At 54.6% G+C, this 19,426-nt stretch overlaps 8 protein-coding genes across 8 annotated transcripts; 3 read left to right on the top strand and 5 right to left on the bottom strand.

Moving 5' to 3' along the window:
• Nucleotides 1–165: 165 nt before the first annotated feature.
• On the top strand, nucleotides 166–2,535 carry CABS01_15045 (heterokaryon incompatibility protein; the record flags this gene model as incomplete). Its single annotated transcript, XM_060548383.1, has 1 exon — nucleotides 166–2,535. One exon carries the CDS (start codon nucleotides 166–168, stop codon nucleotides 2,533–2,535), a length of 2,370 nt encoding a protein of 789 aa, XP_060392210.1.
• Nucleotides 2,536–3,837: 1,302 nt separating this feature from the next.
• CABS01_15046 (uncharacterized protein) lies at nucleotides 3,838–4,700 on the bottom strand (the record flags this gene model as incomplete). Its single annotated transcript, XM_060548384.1, has 2 exons — nucleotides 3,838–4,179; nucleotides 4,254–4,700. The coding sequence occupies 2 exons, from the start codon at nucleotides 4,698–4,700 to the stop codon at nucleotides 3,838–3,840; spliced, it is 789 nt and encodes a 262-aa protein (XP_060392211.1).
• Nucleotides 4,701–5,797: 1,097 nt separating this feature from the next.
• Nucleotides 5,798–7,577, top strand: CABS01_15047 (prostacyclin synthase; the record flags this gene model as incomplete). Its single annotated transcript, XM_060548385.1, has 3 exons — nucleotides 5,798–6,045; nucleotides 6,167–6,592; nucleotides 6,674–7,577. 3 exons carry the CDS (start codon nucleotides 5,798–5,800, stop codon nucleotides 7,575–7,577), a joined length of 1,578 nt encoding a protein of 525 aa, XP_060392212.1.
• A 556-nt stretch (nucleotides 7,578–8,133) lies between these two features.
• CABS01_15048 (2,3-bisphosphoglycerate-independent phosphoglycerate mutase) lies at nucleotides 8,134–10,082 on the bottom strand (the record flags this gene model as incomplete). Its single annotated transcript, XM_060548386.1, has 4 exons — nucleotides 8,134–8,942; nucleotides 8,997–9,378; nucleotides 9,440–9,792; nucleotides 10,052–10,082. 4 exons carry the CDS (start codon nucleotides 10,080–10,082, stop codon nucleotides 8,134–8,136), a joined length of 1,575 nt encoding a protein of 524 aa, XP_060392213.1.
• Nucleotides 10,083–10,913: 831 nt separating this feature from the next.
• On the top strand, nucleotides 10,914–11,384 carry CABS01_15049 (uncharacterized protein; the record flags this gene model as incomplete). The annotated part of the gene is made up of 1 exon (XM_060548387.1): nucleotides 10,914–11,384. The coding sequence occupies one exon, from the start codon at nucleotides 10,914–10,916 to the stop codon at nucleotides 11,382–11,384; it is 471 nt and encodes a 156-aa protein (XP_060392214.1).
• A 339-nt stretch (nucleotides 11,385–11,723) lies between these two features.
• Nucleotides 11,724–13,150, bottom strand: CABS01_15050 (tubulin binding cofactor C; the record flags this gene model as incomplete). The annotated part of the gene is made up of 4 exons (XM_060548388.1): nucleotides 11,724–11,942; nucleotides 12,015–12,731; nucleotides 12,799–12,959; nucleotides 13,042–13,150. The coding sequence occupies 4 exons, from the start codon at nucleotides 13,148–13,150 to the stop codon at nucleotides 11,724–11,726; spliced, it is 1,206 nt and encodes a 401-aa protein (XP_060392215.1).
• A 1,997-nt stretch (nucleotides 13,151–15,147) lies between these two features.
• Nucleotides 15,148–16,251, bottom strand: CABS01_15051 (uncharacterized protein; the record flags this gene model as incomplete). The annotated part of the gene is made up of 1 exon (XM_060548389.1): nucleotides 15,148–16,251. One exon carries the CDS (start codon nucleotides 16,249–16,251, stop codon nucleotides 15,148–15,150), a length of 1,104 nt encoding a protein of 367 aa, XP_060392216.1.
• Nucleotides 16,252–17,263: 1,012 nt separating this feature from the next.
• Nucleotides 17,264–18,187, bottom strand: CABS01_15052 (uncharacterized protein; the record flags this gene model as incomplete). The annotated part of the gene is made up of 3 exons (XM_060548390.1): nucleotides 17,264–17,384; nucleotides 17,577–17,691; nucleotides 17,953–18,187. 3 exons carry the CDS (start codon nucleotides 18,185–18,187, stop codon nucleotides 17,264–17,266), a joined length of 471 nt encoding a protein of 156 aa, XP_060392217.1.
• Between the last annotated feature and the right edge of the window lie 1,239 nt (nucleotides 18,188–19,426).

The raw sequence follows: 19,426 nt of genomic DNA on the forward strand, positions 1-19,426 counted from the left end.
GAATGTTCTCACGCCAATCAGCGGGCTCGCGGGATGCAGGCTGACTTGGCTCCCTCTCCCGTGTCTGCCTATTCCATCGCCTTCTTCAGCCATTCTATCAGTATTCTAGTCCTCGACCATCTCTTTAGTCACTAGAGGGGCTTGTTCATCACTTGCTTGGTTCACATGTTGTCGGTGTTCACGTACAGCGAGAAACTTGCTCTCAATGAGATTCGACTAATTCAGCTTTTTCCGGGAGAATGGCTCGACGGCCTCGAATCTAGGCTATATGTGGCCGATCGAAATCATAAGTACCAAGCCTTATCTTATGCATGGGGGAGTTCGAAGCGGTCAAACCAGATCACCGTCAACGGCAAGATCCACAAGATCACATTTAATTTGGATAGAGCCTTGCGTGCTGTCCGAAGGCAGATAGAACCAATTACTCTCTGGGTGGACTCGATATGCATCGACCAAGATGATGCTGCAGAAAAGGGTCACCAAGTTGGCTCGATGCACGACATCTTCGGCTCGGCCACTGAAGTCACAGCCTACGTTGGAGATGGCCTAGATCGAAGCCGCAAGGATTACTCACGTCGTTTTGAGAAACTGGGAGAGAACCCCTTGACTGATCTCGGGAATCTGGATATCTCGACTTCGGATCACACATGCGAGAAGCACTGGGATACGCTGAAGAATTCTGAGCCCGGATCGCTCACGGAACATGAAGAGATCTTGTGTCTTTACAGCCTCTTTGCGCTGTTATACTTCAACAGTCACGACATAGAACGAAACCTCAGTGAGTCGCAGCTACAAGTGATCATCGAAAGGATGCGGCTTTTTGCGATAAGCGACTGGTGGAGTCGGATGTGGATTGTTCAAGAGGCCTGCGTCGCTCGACGGCTCACTATGGCTTACGGCCGTGCTTTGCTTCCGTTTCACTACGTCGAGTCAGCCCAAATGCACTTGCAGTCACCCAAGATCAAACATCCAGAGCTGATCAGAGTTGTGCGCTTCTTGGCCGGCAGAGTAGATGCGATCAGTCCTGCTCGCCGCTTGAGAGAGGAGGAAGAGGAGACAATCGTCGGAGCAACTACAAGCAGCTCTCTGCTGTGGCTTCTCAGAAGATTTCGCCATCGCAAATCCTCGGAGCCGCGAGACAAGATCTTCGCTCTCCTCAAGCTTGCTGAGGACATGAAATCGAAACGGCCATTTCTACACAACCAGCTGAGTATCCAGGCTAATTACGAGGATGATGTCAGTGAGCTCTTCTCTCACGCAACATTCGAGATTATCCGCCATACCGGTCTGCTCTGGATGACGACACCAGACTTGCTTTCCAAGAGCCGTATCGATATTCCTTCTTGGGTGCCAGATTGGTCTTCCGAGCACATGGCTTCTGGTTTCAATCAGAGACGGTATCGTCTCCAAGAGGAAGCGTCCTTGGGATTCAACGCAAGTCGTGCACGATTTTCCCACTACCCGTTGAATTTAGAGGGTCGAACTGAGAATATGTTTCCACGACAACACCTCGAAGGCCTGCTCAATGACGACATAGCCGAATGGAAGCCTATTCATTTCCTCCCCACTATGATCAAATATACCTCGAGCCCGCCGTTTGAAGAGCACAGACAGCAGTCTGCCTTGATTCTGAAAGGCGTATCTTGCGGCGTCGTTGACCATACCAGCCAGGTCATTCGCAGTGATCTCTCAAACGTTGGCCAGGCCATTGCCCAGGTTCAGGCCTTTTACGGAAGGAAACAAGGGCGGCAAAACCATCGAGAATCGTTCCTCGAGGCCGTTGCAACCTGCCTCTCCATGTCTATGCAGGTCCTCAGTGACGATGACGGCTCCCTCCGCACACTCGACCTTGACGAACGGCGAGAACTCTCCTACTGGGCCTTCGGACAATACGCAGGTGCGCTCATGCGAGTGAGCCGTGATCAGAATATCCTAGAAGACTTCTATAGTGCGGTCGCAGCTTGTCCAGACGGATACACAGTTGATGCCATTCCCTCAACAGGAGGGTCGCTTTTACGATTTGAAGCTTCAACAGTACCTGACGGCGACCAACATCAGTGGAATGATGACTTGGATACCGATGAATCGTATAAAATCGCCTGTTTACCAAAGGATTATGATCTTCTAGAGTGGACCGAGCCGGAGGGTACTTCATGGATGGAGGACACCGTTCGGACTATGGCCGCCGGAAACCGATTATTCGTTACAGATCGAGGCCAAATTGGGCTAGGCCCAGGCAGCATGTGCGTGGGAGATGAGCTCTGCGTTCTTGAAGGCGGGCTTATGCCATATATGTTACGAAAACACTTCGGAACGATCTGTACCGAATCTTCGAGGGTTCATCAGATGGAAAGCATCAAAGGCGTACACCGGTTCACAATGGTCGGAAGCTGTTATGTTGATGGCATCATGACTTGGGGCGACGAAGCGCATGGCTGGGGAGATAACGCTGACGATATCGAGGAGCTGGATTCGAAATTGAGGCGAAGGCTTCACGCTCCTGAACTTGCCGAAGTCGCGTTTCTTCTCGTCTAAGTGACGCAGCATAGCGGGATGGCACTACCGGACCGTCTGTCACAGTCTGCTGCAAGCACACGCGGGAAAACTCCCAGACTATTCCTAGTTTCTAAAGAGAATGGAAGAGAAAGCGTTGTCGCTATCATTGTAAGGATTCGACGGAGACTTTCATTTCGTCGCGATCCTTGGGGGGTGATTGGGCTCTGCACAACGAGCTGTCTCCCTAGAAAATGGATCTGACGCGGCGATAGCGTGACCAAGGATTGGATAGCTAGTCACTCTTCTCTCAATAATATTGTCATTGATACTCAGTGAGCTGTTGGCTATCAAACACAATGCATCTATTTGAAAGCCTAACCTTGCAATCTAGCAGATTTTCTCCCGAGGCGAAAGCAGCGAGCGTTCCCGGGTAAGGTAGCTTTACTGGTCTTTCAATGGTTTGGTGATCTAGCTCTTGTCTTGAGTTCCCGGTGATCATCAGCTAAGGGAGGCATTGCTATCCGGAAGAGAAGACCTAAATTTTCACAGACCGATGCCCTGTGGTGATGTTCCGTCCTGTGCCCGTGCAAGCCAAGTGTAAGCCGGGGTAGTTAAAGTACATCTCGAGAGCTTGCAGAAACGTGCCTTCTTCTACAAGTATACTCTGTTAGGGTCCAGCAGAGCCCAGGGACGATGAGATGCATGTGATAATCTCCGCTATTGCTCGTAGGGCTGTCCCCTCATATGAGGTGAGTGTCATTGCAGGAGATTCTCTTTCATCGCGTGTGTCCGCGCAAGTCCCTATACAGGACTATTAGACTAAAGACAACTCCACTGCGCCGTCTACGACTACAACCTACGGGTCTCTTAGGTTGTTTCGATTACCTAGTCTGTACGACTGACAGGGTCGCTATTGGTCGAGCTTCAAGTTTCATTTAACGTTGTGCTATGTAATACGCGGATAGTATCGTACGAGGCACGTCACCTTTTCCGCTATAGACTATACTTCGCGACATCACCTTGAACATGAGGTTCAACTTGTTTGGATCCTCAACGTCGCAATTAGCTCGTACCACTTCTGATATCGTGACTCTGTATTTGAGTTTCATCATCTGGGCAGTATTACTCTCTAGCTCGAGAGGCAGAAAGTCAATAGACCGGGGTGATTCGCTTTCAAAAAAGTGGTTTCCGCAACTGCTTCATTGCCCATCAAAGTCAAAATCGGCGACGGCCCAGAGTGGCAGTCTCTATCTTGAAGGCGCGGGAGACATAATGGCAAACGCGAAATGAGCTTTCAACTTTATACATAATCACCTGCTTAGACTATAGGTACTTTTTTCACTAATACGTCATGACGTGAGTTCCACCGTTGATGGACCAAATATCACCAGTAATGTACGCCGCATCAGGCGAAATCATAAACGCCAACAGCGCGCCAACCTCCTCCAGCTTACCCAGTCTCCGGAGGGGGACCCTCTTCAGGCCCTCCTGCATGGCCGGGCTGGCGGCGATGCCCCTCTCGAGGGCGGCCGTGAGGATGGGGCCGAGAGCAACGGTGTTGCAGCGGACGTTGTCCGGGCCGTAGGTTGCTGCCGTGTGCCGGGTGAGGGCGTGCACGGCGGCCTTTGAGGCTGCGTAGGCTACGCGAATCGGCTCCGGTGTGCCCATGTAGTGGCCGCCCATCTTTAACTCAGTCAGCTTTCTGACTTTCCTCATACGTTTGCTGCAAAATCGCTGGGGAGAGGAGAGCGACTTACACTGGAAATGTTGATAATCGTGCCCCCGCCAGCCGCCTTCAAATGCGGCAGCGCATACTTGGTCGTAAGAGCATACCCCGTAGTATTCACCAAAAACGTGCGCTGCCACACGGCGGCGTCCATATCGAGCACCGACTTGTCGTTGCCCAGGTTCTGAGGGCTCAGGTCGGCGCCGATGTTGAGCAGGCTGTCAAGCCCGCCGCCGAGCCACTCGGTGCCCTGGGCAATCAGGTTCTTGATGGACTCCTCGTCCGAGAGATCGAACTCGACGACGAGGGCGCTGCCGCCGGCCGCGGTGATTTCCTCGCCGACCTGTTTGGCGGCCGAGATGTTGATGTCGGCGACGACGACTTTGGCGCCGCGGGCGGCGAGGAGCTTTGCGGTGCCGGCGCCGACGCCTGTTGCTGCGCCGGCTACGATTACGCGGAGTCCTTCGACACTGGCCATGATGATATTTACTTAGGGAGAATTTGAGAAGGGGGCTGGGAAGTGTACTGGAATTACGGCGAGTCGGTCTTGAAATGGGATGATGCAGCGGTTTAGAGATGCAACTTTCAATATTCACTCATACTCCAGGATTCAGCTATCGCTTTCTTATACGTCAATTCTTCAACCCCATCCAAACTATAAAGCTCACATTTCGTACCGCTGTACGAGCCAAAAACCACAGCTTGCCGTGCAGCCTGTGCTGTGCTGTGTTCTGTTACAACTTTACAATTGGAACGAGGCAGACTCGGGATCGCTTCGTTAAACACCCCCCTGGCAATGCGGAACCGAAACCGAGACCGGGGCAGTCTATAGGCCTCTGTAGTTTCATTGGCGCGCGGGGAATTAACAAAACGCTTTTTCCCGCCTAATGCTGGTTCGGCCCAGAGCTTGGCGATGATCCCAAGCTTGACGGATAGCTCCCCCTCAACCTACCTGTCCCTGACTCCTGCAAGATATTGCTCGCGAGACACACGCCAATGTCATGCTGCGGCCACATGTATGGGCACCTTCTTCTGCATATCTTTGGTTATACGCGGACAGCCTGAGCAATTAGAATTGCCGTCTCGAAGATAACGCCCAATGGCAGGGCGGGAAATCGTAATCCTACCCCCCTTTCGCCGAGCTCTAGGATCCCCCGCTTGCTTAAGCTACCTAGTTTCCTACTCATGGACGGGAAAACGAGCAAAAGGCAAGGGCAGTGCGAGTAACATATGCGAAAAGAAGGTTTAGGGAAGCTCGTCTGAACCGTGCCTCGTTAAACAAGACCTGTACCTGTCACCCTATGTTTTGATGAGACGGCTTGGATGTAGAGTCCGAGGAGGTGGAGGGAGGGGGGGCCAAGGGAAGCGAAGGGTTTGGGCGAAACGCAGTCGAACGACTTATATAAAACCACGAGGCACGTCTCCCACTGCCGGACGACGAGACAGCGATACTTTTCACTTCACCTACCTTACCCTACCCTACCCGCCTTCATAGTGAGCTTGTTACCCCTTTGACACAGCTCCCACTTTTCCTTTCGACAGAAGCTTGATCTCTTCTTCTTTCGCCTCGCGACCATGGCGGATTCCTCGAGCGCCGCCGCGACCGCGGTCGCTACGCTGTTGGAGCGCTTCAGCTCGACATCTTCCGTCAAGCTGATTGCCTCTGCCGTGGCCCTCGTCGTCACGATCCTCATGGTCATTGACAAGTTCGTCGCCGCGCCCGTTGATCCCCGCGAGCCCCCCGTCGTCAAGGGCCTTCTCCCCATCATCGGCCACTGGATCACCGTGAACACATCGTACCCTGGTGTCTACGAGAAGCTGGCGTAAGTCGAACGACACCTCTCAACGCTTTAGACGCTCTAGAAACGCCCCTCACAGGCGGGACCTCATGAAGAGCATCATGGCAAAGATACATCACTAACAGCCAAATCTCTCTACATGCAGTAAACGCACAAAGCTCCCCATCTGCACCATCCCCGTCCTCGGCAAGAAAATGTACGTCATCAACAGCGCGCCCTTGGTCCAGAGCGCCATGCGCAACAAGACGCTCGAGTTCGGCGCCCGCATCGAGGAGATTGGCCGCGCCATGGGCATCAACCCGGACATCACCCACCGCCTCGTCAAGGAGAACGCCGTCGAGGAGATCTCCCGCGTCACCATCTCGGCCCTGTCCGGCGAGAACCTGCTCAAGCTGAACCTGAGCGCCCTCGACTACATTGGCGGCCGCTTCAACGAGGTGAAGCCCGGAAGCCCCGAAAAGATTGATGACGTGTTTTACTGGGCTCGTGGGTTGATTGGCGTTGCGACGACGAGGGCTTTGTATGGCGAGCATAGCCCGTTTAACAATTTGGAGCTGGTTGATGCCATCTGGTACGTTTTCATTCCGTTCTCTTTACCCTGGCGTTTTCTTCTGTTCTCCCTGTCAGTGTGTAGCTAACATTCTCGGCGCAGGACATACGAGAGCGGCATGGGCAAGATGCAATACGGCTGGATCTCCAAAATCATCGCCGGCAAAGCCCTCGAAGCCCGCAAAAAGATCGTCACGGGCCTCGTCGGCTACTACATGCGCAAGATGGACCAGGGCCCGACCGTCTCCGCCACCATCCGCGGCCGCGCCGAGTTCTGGCGCGGCTTCGGCCTCTCGGACGTCATGCTCGGCGCCATGGACTCCCTCCCCGCCGCCTCGACCGTCAACACGGCGCCCTCCATGTTCTGGCTCATCGTCAACGTCTTCGCCAACCCCAGATACCTCGCCCGCGTCCGGGAGGAGGTCGAGTCCTCGGCCGCGCTGGCCGTCACCGCCGAGGGCGGGAGACGCGTCGCCACCATCGACGTCACGGAGCTGGGCAAGTCGTGCGCCTACGTCGTCGCGTGCTACCGCGAGACGCTCCGCTCGGAGAACACCGTCACCGGCAGCCGGACCGTCACGAGCAAGGACACGACCATCACGGACCACGAGACGGGGAGGCAGTACCTCCTCAAGGAGGGCGTCGAGGTGCAGTGGAGCGCGTCCGTGATGCACAAGAAGCCCGTCTGGGGCGAGGACGGCGACGAGTTCAACCCGGAGCGGTGGCTCAAGAACACGCCCGACATTGCCAAGGGCACAAAGGAGTCGTTTGTGCCGTTCGGCGGCGGCAAGCACCTCTGCCCCGGCCGCAACTTTGCGTTTGCCGAGTTGTTGGGCGCGGTGGCGTGCTTGGCTGTCGGGTTCGAGCTCGAGGGCGTGCAGGTACCGGATCATGAGATGCCCTTCTCTACTTCGGGTCTGCGGTCGCCGATTTATGGAAGCAAGTCTAGCAAGGCGACTCTTTCGAGGCGGGCTGGATGGGAGGATGTTGAGTGGAGATTCAAATAGAGGATCGAGGTGTTTCTTAGTATGGTGCGTTGGGCTTTTTAGGGGTAGTAGATATACAAGATTGGCGAAGCAGGAATAGGGGTTTCTTGGTTCGTGTCCATAGGTATGAGACTGAGATGAATACCACCAGAATATTTCTTTTTGTTCATCATTAGTTGACACCTGGCCTTCTACCAAACAAATTAGAATGGTAACGGCTTATTTGGAAGCTGAATCAGGGACTTGTTTTGCTGAAAGAACGTGAGATCTCTGTATGACAACCCTCCGGCGGGGTCTTTGGCCATAAAGAACCCGCTGCGCGTTCGACTTCAATAAGTGGGTGAACGTAATGCAGAACCATTCATGTCATCAAAGCGTATTCTCATTTTCTTATCTCTAGGGTTGTCTATTGTCATCATAATCCTTTACAGCACGCCGGTACTCCTCACTCTCGGAGTCTCAACTTTTGTTTCTCCCCTATGAAAACCGCTCGCCAAAGACACACCCTCACCTCAACTCCGCCGTCAGCCGACAACATCCCGCCCCAACCCAAAACACAGAAATAACACAAATGCGTTTATGCCTTGGACAACAGGTTCGCGCCAGTCATCTCCTCAGGCTGGGGCAGACCCATCGCAGCCAAGACGGTAGGCGCAACATCACCCAGGACACCGCCCTCCTTCTTGAGGCTCCAGCCCTCGGGGGCGTTGGCCATGATGAAGGGCACCTTGTTGGTGGTGTGCGACGTCTTGGGCTTGCCGTCGGGGAACTTCATCTCCTCGGCGTTGCCGTGGTCGGCGGTGATGAAGAGGACGTAGCCCTCCTTCTTGCAGGCCTCGTAAATCTTGCCAATGGCCTTGTCCGTGGCCTCGACGCCGACGACGGCGGCCTTGTACACGCCCGTGTGGCCGACCATGTCCGGGGGCGCAAAGTTGTTCATGACAAAGGGGAATTTCTGCTCAGCCAGACGCTTGGCGACCTGGTCGGCGACGCCGTCGGCCGACATCTCGGGGGCCTGGTCGTAGGTGGCGACGGACTTGTTGGAGGGGACGAGGTCCTGGGACTCGTCGCGGGTCTCGAGGGCAAAGACCTTTTCGACGCCGCCGTTGAAGAAGAAGGTGACGTGAGCGTACTTTTCCGTCTCGGCGATGTGGACCTGCTCGACGTTTTGCTTGCCGAGCCACTCGGCGAGGACGTTGCCCATGTGCTGGGGCTTGAAGGCGATCTCGAAGGGGTAGTCGGCCTTGTACTGGGTCATGGTGACGAGGTTCTTGATCTTGGGGAACTTGAAGTCGGGGAGGACGGAGCGGTCGACGTCGCCGAGCACCTGGGTGATTTGGCGGACACGGTCGGAGCGGTAGTTGAAGAAGAAGACGGTGTCGTCGTCTTGGGGTTTCTGTTAGTTATGAAGTTTGGGGTTTTGGGGAGAGAGATGCTCACCCTTGATGCGGCCCTCGTCGCCGCCGACAATGATGGGAGTCAGGAACTCGTCCTTGTCCTTGTCACCGCCCTTGGCGTAACGCTCCTTGACGGTCTTGACGGGGTCGGTGCTCTCCTCGCCCTTGCCGTTGATCAAGCCGTCGAGGGCGATCTGGACTCTCTCCCATCTCTTGTCACGGTCCATGGCGTAGTAGCGGCCGACGACGGTGGCGATCTCACCAATGCCAATCTCCTTGGCGGTCTTGACGAGCTCCTCCATGTAGCCAGCGCCGGACTTGGGGTCGGTGTCACGGCCATCGCCGAAGAAGTGGATGTAGACCTTGGGGACGCCGTACTGCTTGGCGGCCTTGAGGAGGTTGTAGAGATGCTCTTGCTTGGCGTGCTGGGAGGGTTGTGTGTTAGACGGTCATGAATCTTGGGCTGGAAGATGGGCTGGAACTCACCACGCCACCGTGGGAGACGAGACCGCAGAGGTGCAGTCTGCCGTTGCCGTTCTTGGCACCCTCAAAGGTCTTCTTAATGACCTCGTTGTCGGCGAACTTGCCCTCCTTGATGGTCTGGTCGATGCGCACGACGTCCTGCCAGACGACACGGCCGGCGCCAATGTTCAGGTGACCGACCTCCGAGTTACCCATCAGACCCTCGGGCAGGCCGACGGCAATGGAGGAGGCGTCGAGCTCGCAGTATCCGGTCTTGCTCTGGGCAAAGTCGTCCATGACGGGGGTCTTTGCGTTGGTGATGGCGTCGCCATCCTTGGGGGAGTCGGCGCCGGGCACGCCCCAGCCATCAATCACGACTGTAGGAGCGCAAGATCCACAAGATTAGCCAGCCGACTTGGAGATAGAGGATGATGTAGGCAAGGGTGAGGATGTAATCGGGATTGGGTTTGGGAATTAGTTGCGGTTGCGGGAGAGGCGAGGGGACTGTTTCTGCTGGCGGCGCGTTCTGGTGGTTTTGGTGGCCAGCCTCGACAACACTCACACCACCGCCATCTCCATCACCGCGGGGCTTCGACGAGGGGCACGGAGGGTCTGGAGGGAGATCTTTGGACGTACTCAGGCAGGCCTTCTGGTCGGTCTTGGCCATGGTGAATTAGGTTATTTTCTGTGCAGCAGTTTCTTTACAGAAGGGGGTATATGGATGAAAGCAGAGTTCTAGGAAGTGCGTGATTTTTTCTGTTCTGGGAGATGGAGACTTTTATTTACGGCGACGGCGGTGGTGGTGAGAGAAGTGCCAGGCTGGTTGAGGAGATTTGATTGAATCAGCCAATGTACCACCTTTTCTTAGGTACAGTGAGCTTTCCCGGCGCCTGGGTTGTTTTATCGGTGTCGGTGGTTTGGTGGGGGTTTATGTCATAGTATCGCCGATAATAGATCCGTGCCGTGGCACTCCGTAATCACACTGTCCACACAACCGTTTCTTCCGTCGAAAGTACAGTGCCAACTCCGTCAGAAACGGTGCGGGCTGCCCGGCTGCCCCTCTGTTGACTTTCAACAATTTTTAGCTACCAATCGCCGCGCCGCTAAAACGCCCGTGGAAGCTCCTTGCCCCGGCGGAGCTTCCCCCCTCCCTTGGCCCTTGGCCCTTGCCGTTCCAGCTTGACACGACCCTGGACGCGGACGGACCTCACCGAGCAACTGCTTCTCTCACCTCACCTCACCTCACCTCATCTCATCCCACCTGGGTACTGTACCTACGCCTCCATCTCCCCGTCAATTGACTTTCCAAGCCTCGAGCACGCAGCCAACGACCATCCTTTCTCCGTCACGCACCTACCGCGAGGCTGAGAATAGCCCGATACCTCTCCACAAATCACCCGTTTCACCGACACTTCTCACCACACTTCTGTCAACAACGCATAACGTCTCCTCTCCGTTCACACAAGACCCCGAGACCAAGCCAAACCGAACCACCAAAATGCCGCCTCACCCCCTCGAACTACCCCCAACCCTCTCCCCAGACGCCCTCGACACCCTCACCGAACTAACAGGCATCCTAACCCGCCTCCGAACCGCAATCCAAACCTCGGGCTCCTCCTCCTCCTCCATCGGCGGCGGCCTCACCACAGGCGCAACCCCAGCCGGCGCCGGCGCCACACCCAACCCTCTCGGTTCCGCCGCCGGCGGTGCCGCCAGCCCCAACGCGCCGCTCTCCCTCAAAGACGTCCCCGCGCAGACCGACGCCCTCAAGCACAAGCTGCAGCGCGCCCGCACGCAGATGCGTACCCTCCCGGATATGGAACGGACCGTTGAGGAACAGGAGGAGGAGATCAAGGAGCTCGAGGAGAGGATACGGATGCAGCGTGAGGTGTTGGATCGGTTGAGGGAGGCGGGTGTGAAGTTTGGGCATGAGGAGGGCGGGAGGGGGGATAAGATGGAGACTGAGTGATGCGAAGGATGGAACACGTGCGATGGAAGAAGACTTCAAGCGAGAAGTTGCGAAGGAGAACGAATGCAAGAGGAGAGGGAGAGAGATTGGGACGAAAAGTTTTTGCCAGAGTGAATTATTATGATACCCCGATATGCGAACCACCAAACGAAGAAATTTTGGACAGAAGAGGACGCTGTTTTTCTTGCGCCAAAACATATTATGCATCCCTCGCGATACCTAGCAAAACCGCCTTCCTTGAAACTCCAAACCAGGATTCGACCCAGGAAACTTCTGCAAGTAGCGATGACCTCTCATTTTCCCGCATCCCGTCGATGTACAGCATGTTCCATCCGATTTTCAATGCTTCTGGACCCCGACCGCCTTGAGGATATCGTGCAAATCCTTGCCGCGCTCGCCCGGCACAACCTTTGTCCAAATCTCCTCGGCCAGCCTCTTCTCCTCGGGCAAGATGCTCCAGTTCGGACTGGGTTCTGATTTGAGCCACTTGAAGTCGTCTACTTGGTCCCACTGGTTCTTGGTGGGGTCTTCTGTGGTGTCCTGCTCGGCAGTCAGCGGCTGATATCTCAAGAAAAAAAAAGGCGGGGAGGGGTGAGGAAAAGAAGTATGGACGAGTAAGGGTTTACTTACAAAGCTAGGCGGCAACGGCGCAAAGCGCATATTTGAACAATCTTCGATAATCGGGTGACTCGAGCAGTGCAGATAAATATCAACGTTCCTGCACTCGTGGATGCGCACCTGCCGCGCAGAAACGACAATGATACTATCCGACACACCCGTGATATGGGCCGGCCCAGCCACGTTTCCCGCAACAATCAGACTCCTCTCGACGTTTTTGAGCGCCAGGTTCGCAAACGAGGTGTGGCCCGAGAGCGCGATGGACATGTCCACTACACACCCTTTCAGATCGGTCAAGCGGCCCGAACTCGTCGCCCTCGACGCCGAGGACGGGAGGATGATGTGCAGGCCGTCTTGGCCGAAAATTGCAATGTCCTTTGCGGTAGAGAAGCTGGGTTTCCGGACCTTGGTGGCGCTGGGGCGGGCCATTTCCTCGTTGTAGTTCTTTGGGAAGTTGGGGAGATCGCCGAGGCCGTCTGAGTCCGTCTCCGTGGCGGCCTGGGTTACGGAGGAGCAGGGGGGAGCGGTGACCGGACCGCCGTGGGATGGGGGGAAGGGGTCGGCAAGGCTTGCCCCTACAATGAGACGGGGGTCAATTTTGGGCGCGGCTGGGCCATTGGTGGTTGATGTTGTTGCTGAGCTGGCTCCGCGAGGTTTGAACTGGAAGCGGGAACGCGGGGCCAGCTTTGCCGTGGTCTCATTCAACTTGTCTGTGAGAGCTTTGACGGCCTGTTAAGTAAAGAGGTGTCAACGAGATGTAATAGGAAGCCTGAGTAAGTTATGGATTCAAACCCACCTGGGCGTAGTTCCGCTGGTCATACGAGGGAACATAGTCGGAAGCGTCGGCGACTTCGTTGGAGAGATTCGATATACCGGCCAGGATGTGATCAATGGCGTCCTGCCTCTCACCACCGACCTGAGATATGGAGCTCACATTGTCGATCTGCTCTTGTAGACCTGGGTGCGGGGTTCTTTGTTAGTATACGGCCCAGAAAACATCAGACGACCATTCGGTCCTTGTTTTACGGGGCCAACGTACCGATGACTTCTTCTTGAAAATGGTGATAAAACCTCTCTTTCGGATCCTGCATCTTGGTTACTGGGAGTCCTCCACCTACGGCAAATTGCTGAAGTACTTCGGGTGCCATTGTCGTCGTAGTGGCGGGGTAGAGATAGGAAATGGAAAAGTGGAAATCGTATATGATTTTATATGTGAAGGAACAGAGCCGAGCCAGAAAAGAAGCTCGGGGCTTGTGTTTCAAGCGAGGAAGGGATCAAGATTTGGGCCTACCTGATGAGAGGTAAGGCAAAGTAGACAAGCTTGGTGTAAGACGATCCAAAAAGTGGCGTGTCTTCAGACGGTGGGGTGTGCGACCAAGTCTGTCTTTAAAGGTCCCGTCGTCTACACGGTCGGTGCCAAAAATCGAACCACGCGACTTTCTGATTGCTCGCTTCGTGACAGTGTACGCAGTATCAGCGTACCAAGTCAACGTAGCTGAGGTTGTTGTGACGCGCTTGCGCAGTGGCTGGCGGGGAAGAGCCAAAAGGGGACCAGGGTGGCAGGAACGAGCTGGAAGATCCGGGGATGGACGAGGTTTTGCAACTCCCGAAGTGGGTGTGGTCGTCCAAAGTGAGGTTGTCTTGGGGTGTCTGGGGGTGTTAGGGTGGTGGTGTGTGTATGGTAGGAGGCGGAAGCGAAGAAAAGCACGTTACTTCCGTACGCGAAACAGGTGCCGAATCGGACGATGAAATGCAGGCAGGAGTGAGGTGATGGGTTCCTTCCGTACCTACCTGTGATGGTGGGAAGGCCGTAAAAGACGGCGTGAGGGGCACGGAAGGGGCGCTTCCCATTTGGCGCTTGCCACCCCGGTCGACGTTGGGAGCCGGCCGACGCGGATTGGCCGCTCGGTCGATCGGTCGGGTTTTCTTCAGTGCTCTTAGTGGGGACCCTGGACCGGCGTGAATGTGGGGTCCTCTTCCTTTCCCTTCTTACCTTCGATACGTGGGTACCTATATTCAATGTTCTCGTCATGCATATCAGTCACGCGAGTGGCAGCCAACATCACCACCGAGCAGCGAAACTACTGCAATGGGGTCTGACAAACAATCGAATCAAGCGGGGGGGTCTGGTGTGTTTGCTGTTCCATGCTGCTTGTGGTTTAAGGTCCTGCTCGAACAGCAAACGAACGCTTCGCCTCCCCCGCATTCTCCGGATACTGACGCTCTGCCAAGACATCCCGGGACCCTGGATCGACGATGAGCTTGGCTGTCTGACGTCGTCTCACTGTCCCAGGCTACTGAAGGGTCGAGTTGGGACGAGGCAGTGGATGAAGAAGATAACCACTGCGAGAACGAACATATCAAGCACTAGTATCGGTGCAAGTTGATGAGCCAGCCTGGTGCTAGGTCAACGGATGAAGCCTCGGAAGAATTGTCATTCCCTGCACTGATACGTGTAACACCACCTGAGGAACATCCGGTCTTTTAGAGTTTTGGGGTACAGGAGGGAGGAGGCCTACCATCGTCATCTTCCCGTCTCTCCCTTATATGTAGAGATTTCTTGCAAGCTTACTATGCTGGCGTCAGACCATACACCTGTTGTACATGCAAGTACAACTTGAGACGACTTTATAGCACGTGGGCCGTTTTGCGCAATGGCATACAAAAGCAATTCGTTCCGATGAGGCTCAGTGTCAAATCGCATCGTAGACATTTGACAAATGGATGCCTCTCACAGACAATCTAAAGAAACCATCCAATACGAGACGAACCGTGTTGCGGCAGATGTAGCAGTTGATTCGTGGGGAAATGCTCGACAATATCTATGCTTGTTTCGACAACTCCAAACAAAATCCATGTAAGGCTTACATGTTGGTGAGGCTTTTCATGGACGTTAATCGTTAATCATGGCGAAGAGGCATTGGGTGATGGATGGGAGTAGGTGAGAAAGGGAAGGCGGTAGTCAATTTATCGAAACAACTAAACGCCAACACCAAGGCCGTAAGTCATGGCCATCTTCGCCGTATAGCAACCCGAAGAATACAACGGCGATATTCAAGAAGAGAGCAGAGAAGCTTCGTGCTTATTCCTCCAGAAGCAACTTGTGCTGCTTAAGAAGAGGGAAGAGGGAAGAGACAACATATGCTCATTCCTCAACCTCACCTTCCTCCCCACAACCCCCCTCAAACATCTTCTCAAGCTCCCTCCTCAGCACTCTAAGCCTCTCCTCCGCCTCCCCCTGCTCCCGATCCATCTTCCGACTCCACGCAGGGAAATCCCCCGCCGCGCCAATCCTCCCGAGCGCCTCAACCTTGGCCCTCCTCTCGGCCACAAACTCCTCCACCCGGACCTTCTGCAGCCGCCAGAGCCGCTCCGCCTCCTCGAGCTCCTGCTGTCTCGCCCGGCGCCGCTGGCTGCGCTGGTTCACGCGCGCGAGACGCTTCTGCCAGCTGCGGCTGCCCTTGGGAAGTGCGGCCTCTGCCTCGCGCAGGTTGACGTGTAGGACCGCGTCTTCTTCCGTCTCCTCGGGGCGGTTGGCGTCGCGGATCTTTTCCCAGTTGCCCGGGCACAGTTGCGTTTCTGCGTTGGCGGCGTATTGCTGTTTCCTGCGGCGAGCCTCGCAGGGCTCTTGGGCTCGTTGTCCCTCTGGGATCTCGTCGCCCGCGAGGATGTCGCCGTCGGGGGTCGTGAGGAAGATCAGGGGCGCGTAGAGCTGTTGGTGCTCGCGTAATGCGGCCTCTTCTTTTTCCTTTTGCTGTCGTTCTTGCTCCAGCTCCAAATTTTGCTCCATCCGCTGGTCATACTCCTGCTGTTGCCACAGGCGGTAGGCGTTGCGGAGCTGTCTCCAGTCGCCTGGGCAGAGGAACGTCTCTGCGTTGTTGATGTGTTTTGTGCGCAGATCCAGGGACTCACGGGACTCGGTGCACCATGTTCCCTCTGGGATAGCATTGCCGAAGAAGACGTTTCCCTCGGTAGTGGTGAGCATGATGCTAGGGACACCAAGCTTCTGTTGCTTAAGTTCCTCAGGTACGACATCCTGCACCATGTCGCATTCGTCCTCTTCCTCGTCCTCGTCCTCGATAGCAGAGGAGTCTTCTTCCCACCATCTCTCGTTCTCGTCCTCTTCCTCGTCTTCGACCGCGCACAGGTCGTAGTCCCCGCTACTCTCATCGGCGCCGTCAAACCAACTGGTGCCGTATTGACGACGCCAATGAGAGAGCTGGGCGGCGGTGGCGGTCTGTGTATTCATGGTGGTATACATGACTACGGTTGGTGGATGATGAGAGGTGAAGAGAAATTTAGAAAAGAGAGTAAGGTAGTGAGAAGAGAGTGGGTTTAGAGAGTAGAGTTATGAGACGACAATAGGTTAGTTTGAAGAGAAGCGAGTGCTTGTTGGTTGTATGGGAAGTTGGGAACTGGCATATGCCGATATAGTGAAGCAGAGATGGGTTGTGGATAGGAGATAGAAGAGAATAAGACTGCCAAGACGAGGGACATCTGTCTATTATATATCTATCAAAGGAATACACGATCACCAAGGTTGAATCAAAAGGTAACGGAGATGGGTTCTAGGGCTGGGACAGAATGGTTGATGCGATGCTATCTCCGAACGTCGTCAACCTTTGTAGTCGACCAAACCTCGGTCTAGACGAAGTATAATTGAAAAACCTGGTTGAGCGACTGACACTGTGAAAAGCCTCAATTCTTTGCAATGTGCTCTCAGAATATTGGCTTAGAGAATGAGCACGCCTGGTGTCAACCACCAAGAAAAGGCTGTGACAGTCAATTAGACTTTTGATCGGAACATCTCAACTTCTTTGGACTATTACTGATTCTACCCTACATCAAGGCAATGCATGGCGGAGGCACTGTACATCTGAGTCGTCGTCGACGCCAAAAAGTGTTGATCACTCCCTGAGCATACACCTTCGACTATCCAAGCCCCCCGACCCTCTGTTCCACAGTTCCCAGGAACCCGCATGACCGTTGCAAAAGATCAAAGTAGCGGGCCGTCAACCTGGTGAAATCTGTCCCGTAACCACGGTACCGGTATATCAAGGTCCTCTTCACAATCACTCTCAATTCGAGTACCACGCTACCCAATTCACACCACGGGGCCATGTTCATAGTTCGCTATGGCTGGTCACGTCTTCACAGAGTTGCTCACGGCATGGGGGGTTGTGGATAGCAGATATGTATCTAGATTTTCAACACGCTCAAAGCAAGTAACAAATACGGGAGCCACCGGATGCCCAGACATTTCAGGTAGACGTACACTTGACGCCCTTAACCCCATCAACAGTCGTCTCCTCGCACTTAATCGCCGAGGTCGAAGTGAACACCAAGCTCACGGTGCCGTTCGTCGACGCCTCGTAGCTGACACTGTGAAAAGACCAATGTATCAGCATCGTCTAACTTTTTCAGGGAGAAGAAACACGAAAAACTTTGGGCGTTGGCCTTTCGCTGTCCACTTCACAACCCTCCCGCATTCTGGTCCAGGTTGCGGATGAAGGGGAACCCGGGGTGGTAATGACCCAGCCCGTGGTGAAGCGGTCTGAGTTGGTTTCTGCTTACCTGGAGTTGAAGTTGATCGGGTTGATGCCGATTCCCAGACCAATGTTCATCGTGTCCTTGGTGATTGTGAAGCCACCGCCGAGACCAAAGGCTTCAGAGCCGGATTGCAGACCACCTGGTGAACACAAAATGCGTCAGCTCGTTATCCTTCTTCAATAAAAGAAAGGCACCTCGTCGCCTCGAATTCCTCCAAGTCACCCCTCTCCATCCGCTGAGTGGTCAAAAGCATAACCACCCCCCCTTCTTGCGTATCCTCTCCTTTCACAACCACATCCAATCCAATTTGCAAGTTCATCTCCTCAAACACTCCCAGAACTCTCAACTCAGGAGACGCTTGGAAGCCAGACATCCTCCTTCATCCCGTTCAAGAACTCACCCCCAAAAGACTGCCCCTCAGCCCAATTAATCCCACAACCAACCCCAATTCCGCCAAACGGCACCAGCGTTCCCGCGGCACTAACAGCGCCCGACCCCGTCGTCGCCGAGACGTTCTTATTCAGCGCCGTGATTTCAACCGCAGCCTTCGTCTCGTTATCCTGGCGCGGGGCCAGGATGCTGCCTGCCGATGCGAGGCCTGCCACGGCGAGGAGCGCGAGGGTTGAGCGGGCCATTATTGCTTCTCGTTTCGGGGGAGGATGTTATTCGGTTATGGACGGTGTTTCGTCGATCGCAGATTCGTGGTTGATTTACGTTTAGTTGAGTAGATGCCGCAGGTAGAACGAGTGACTGTGGTGAGTAGAGGTAGTTGGCGAGAACCTCACGATGCTCACCCCCCGCGGGAACGAGGTGGGACGGAGACTTATATCTCATCGCGCCCCCACGCGCGCGCGGCCCTCAGCATCTACGTAGTAAATGGCCAGGATGATCATGATCCTATAACCCGGTAAAAGGGGCGGAGGGGAGACACAGACAACTCCATCACCAGAAACTCTAAAAGATGAAGTCCTGCGAGAAGTGGATCGCGGCGCGGCTTCCCCGGCATTGGGTGAACATGGACAACCCCGTCGACGTTCGTCTCAAGTTTGGGAAGTTGTCAACGCGCTGTGTCACCTGTGCTGAGAGCCTTATTGGTCTTTTTTAATTTATACCCGTTGGTGAAAGAGTGTATTTGCGATGATCCTGGTCCCTGCGGCGGGAGAAGAAAGGTCCTCTGTGCCCGACGGAGTGGTTCGCACTTAAACTCCGGGAAGCATCAGCGCCAAGAGAACCTCGGGCACTTGATGGGCAGAACGTTCAAGACTACCTGCGGATACTGAGGAGTGCATCGCGACCACGGGTTGAAGGCCATTGTACGGAGTACAACGTGCTTTGCTTTCACGGTTGCTATCCACATTGTGCTATTTACAAGAGACCGAAGCGAAATACCTTTGAGGGTGGAAGGGTGCTTTGGGCACGATCTCACGAGTCAGGTCGGGGGTTTTGTCCAGCTGTATTTCACAGGCTCTAATCCCGTGACTGATATTGGGGAAGTTGTCCAAAGACTTCCGCCCGATGATCTCTAGACTCTAACCCGAGCACCTCGCAAGTTCTAGAACCGCTGCTGCCAATCTACGAATACATTCCAACCTCCAAATTCTCCGGCCGTATGTCAAACGGTCTCAGATCGCGTAGCAAGTCGCATGTCCTATCTGGCACGTGAGCGGCGGGATGTACATTCCTGACCAAGTAAACTCTCAGCTAAGCTCGGAGCTATGATGCGATGTGTCCCATCACACAGCTACGGACGTAAAACCTTCTACATTCCAAGTGACTCACCACCGCTGTTCGCAGAAAAAGGGGAACAGAGAGGGAGGAGACCAGCGAAAAAAGTTCAAGACATGCTTAGCATAGTGAGATATCCGTGTTTCCTA

This window comes from Colletotrichum abscissum (assembly GCF_030869225.1).
Source record: "Colletotrichum abscissum strain IMI 504890 chromosome Unknown Scaffold_61.1, whole genome shotgun sequence".
Classification (NCBI taxonomy): domain Eukaryota; kingdom Fungi; phylum Ascomycota; class Sordariomycetes; order Glomerellales; family Glomerellaceae; genus Colletotrichum; species Colletotrichum abscissum.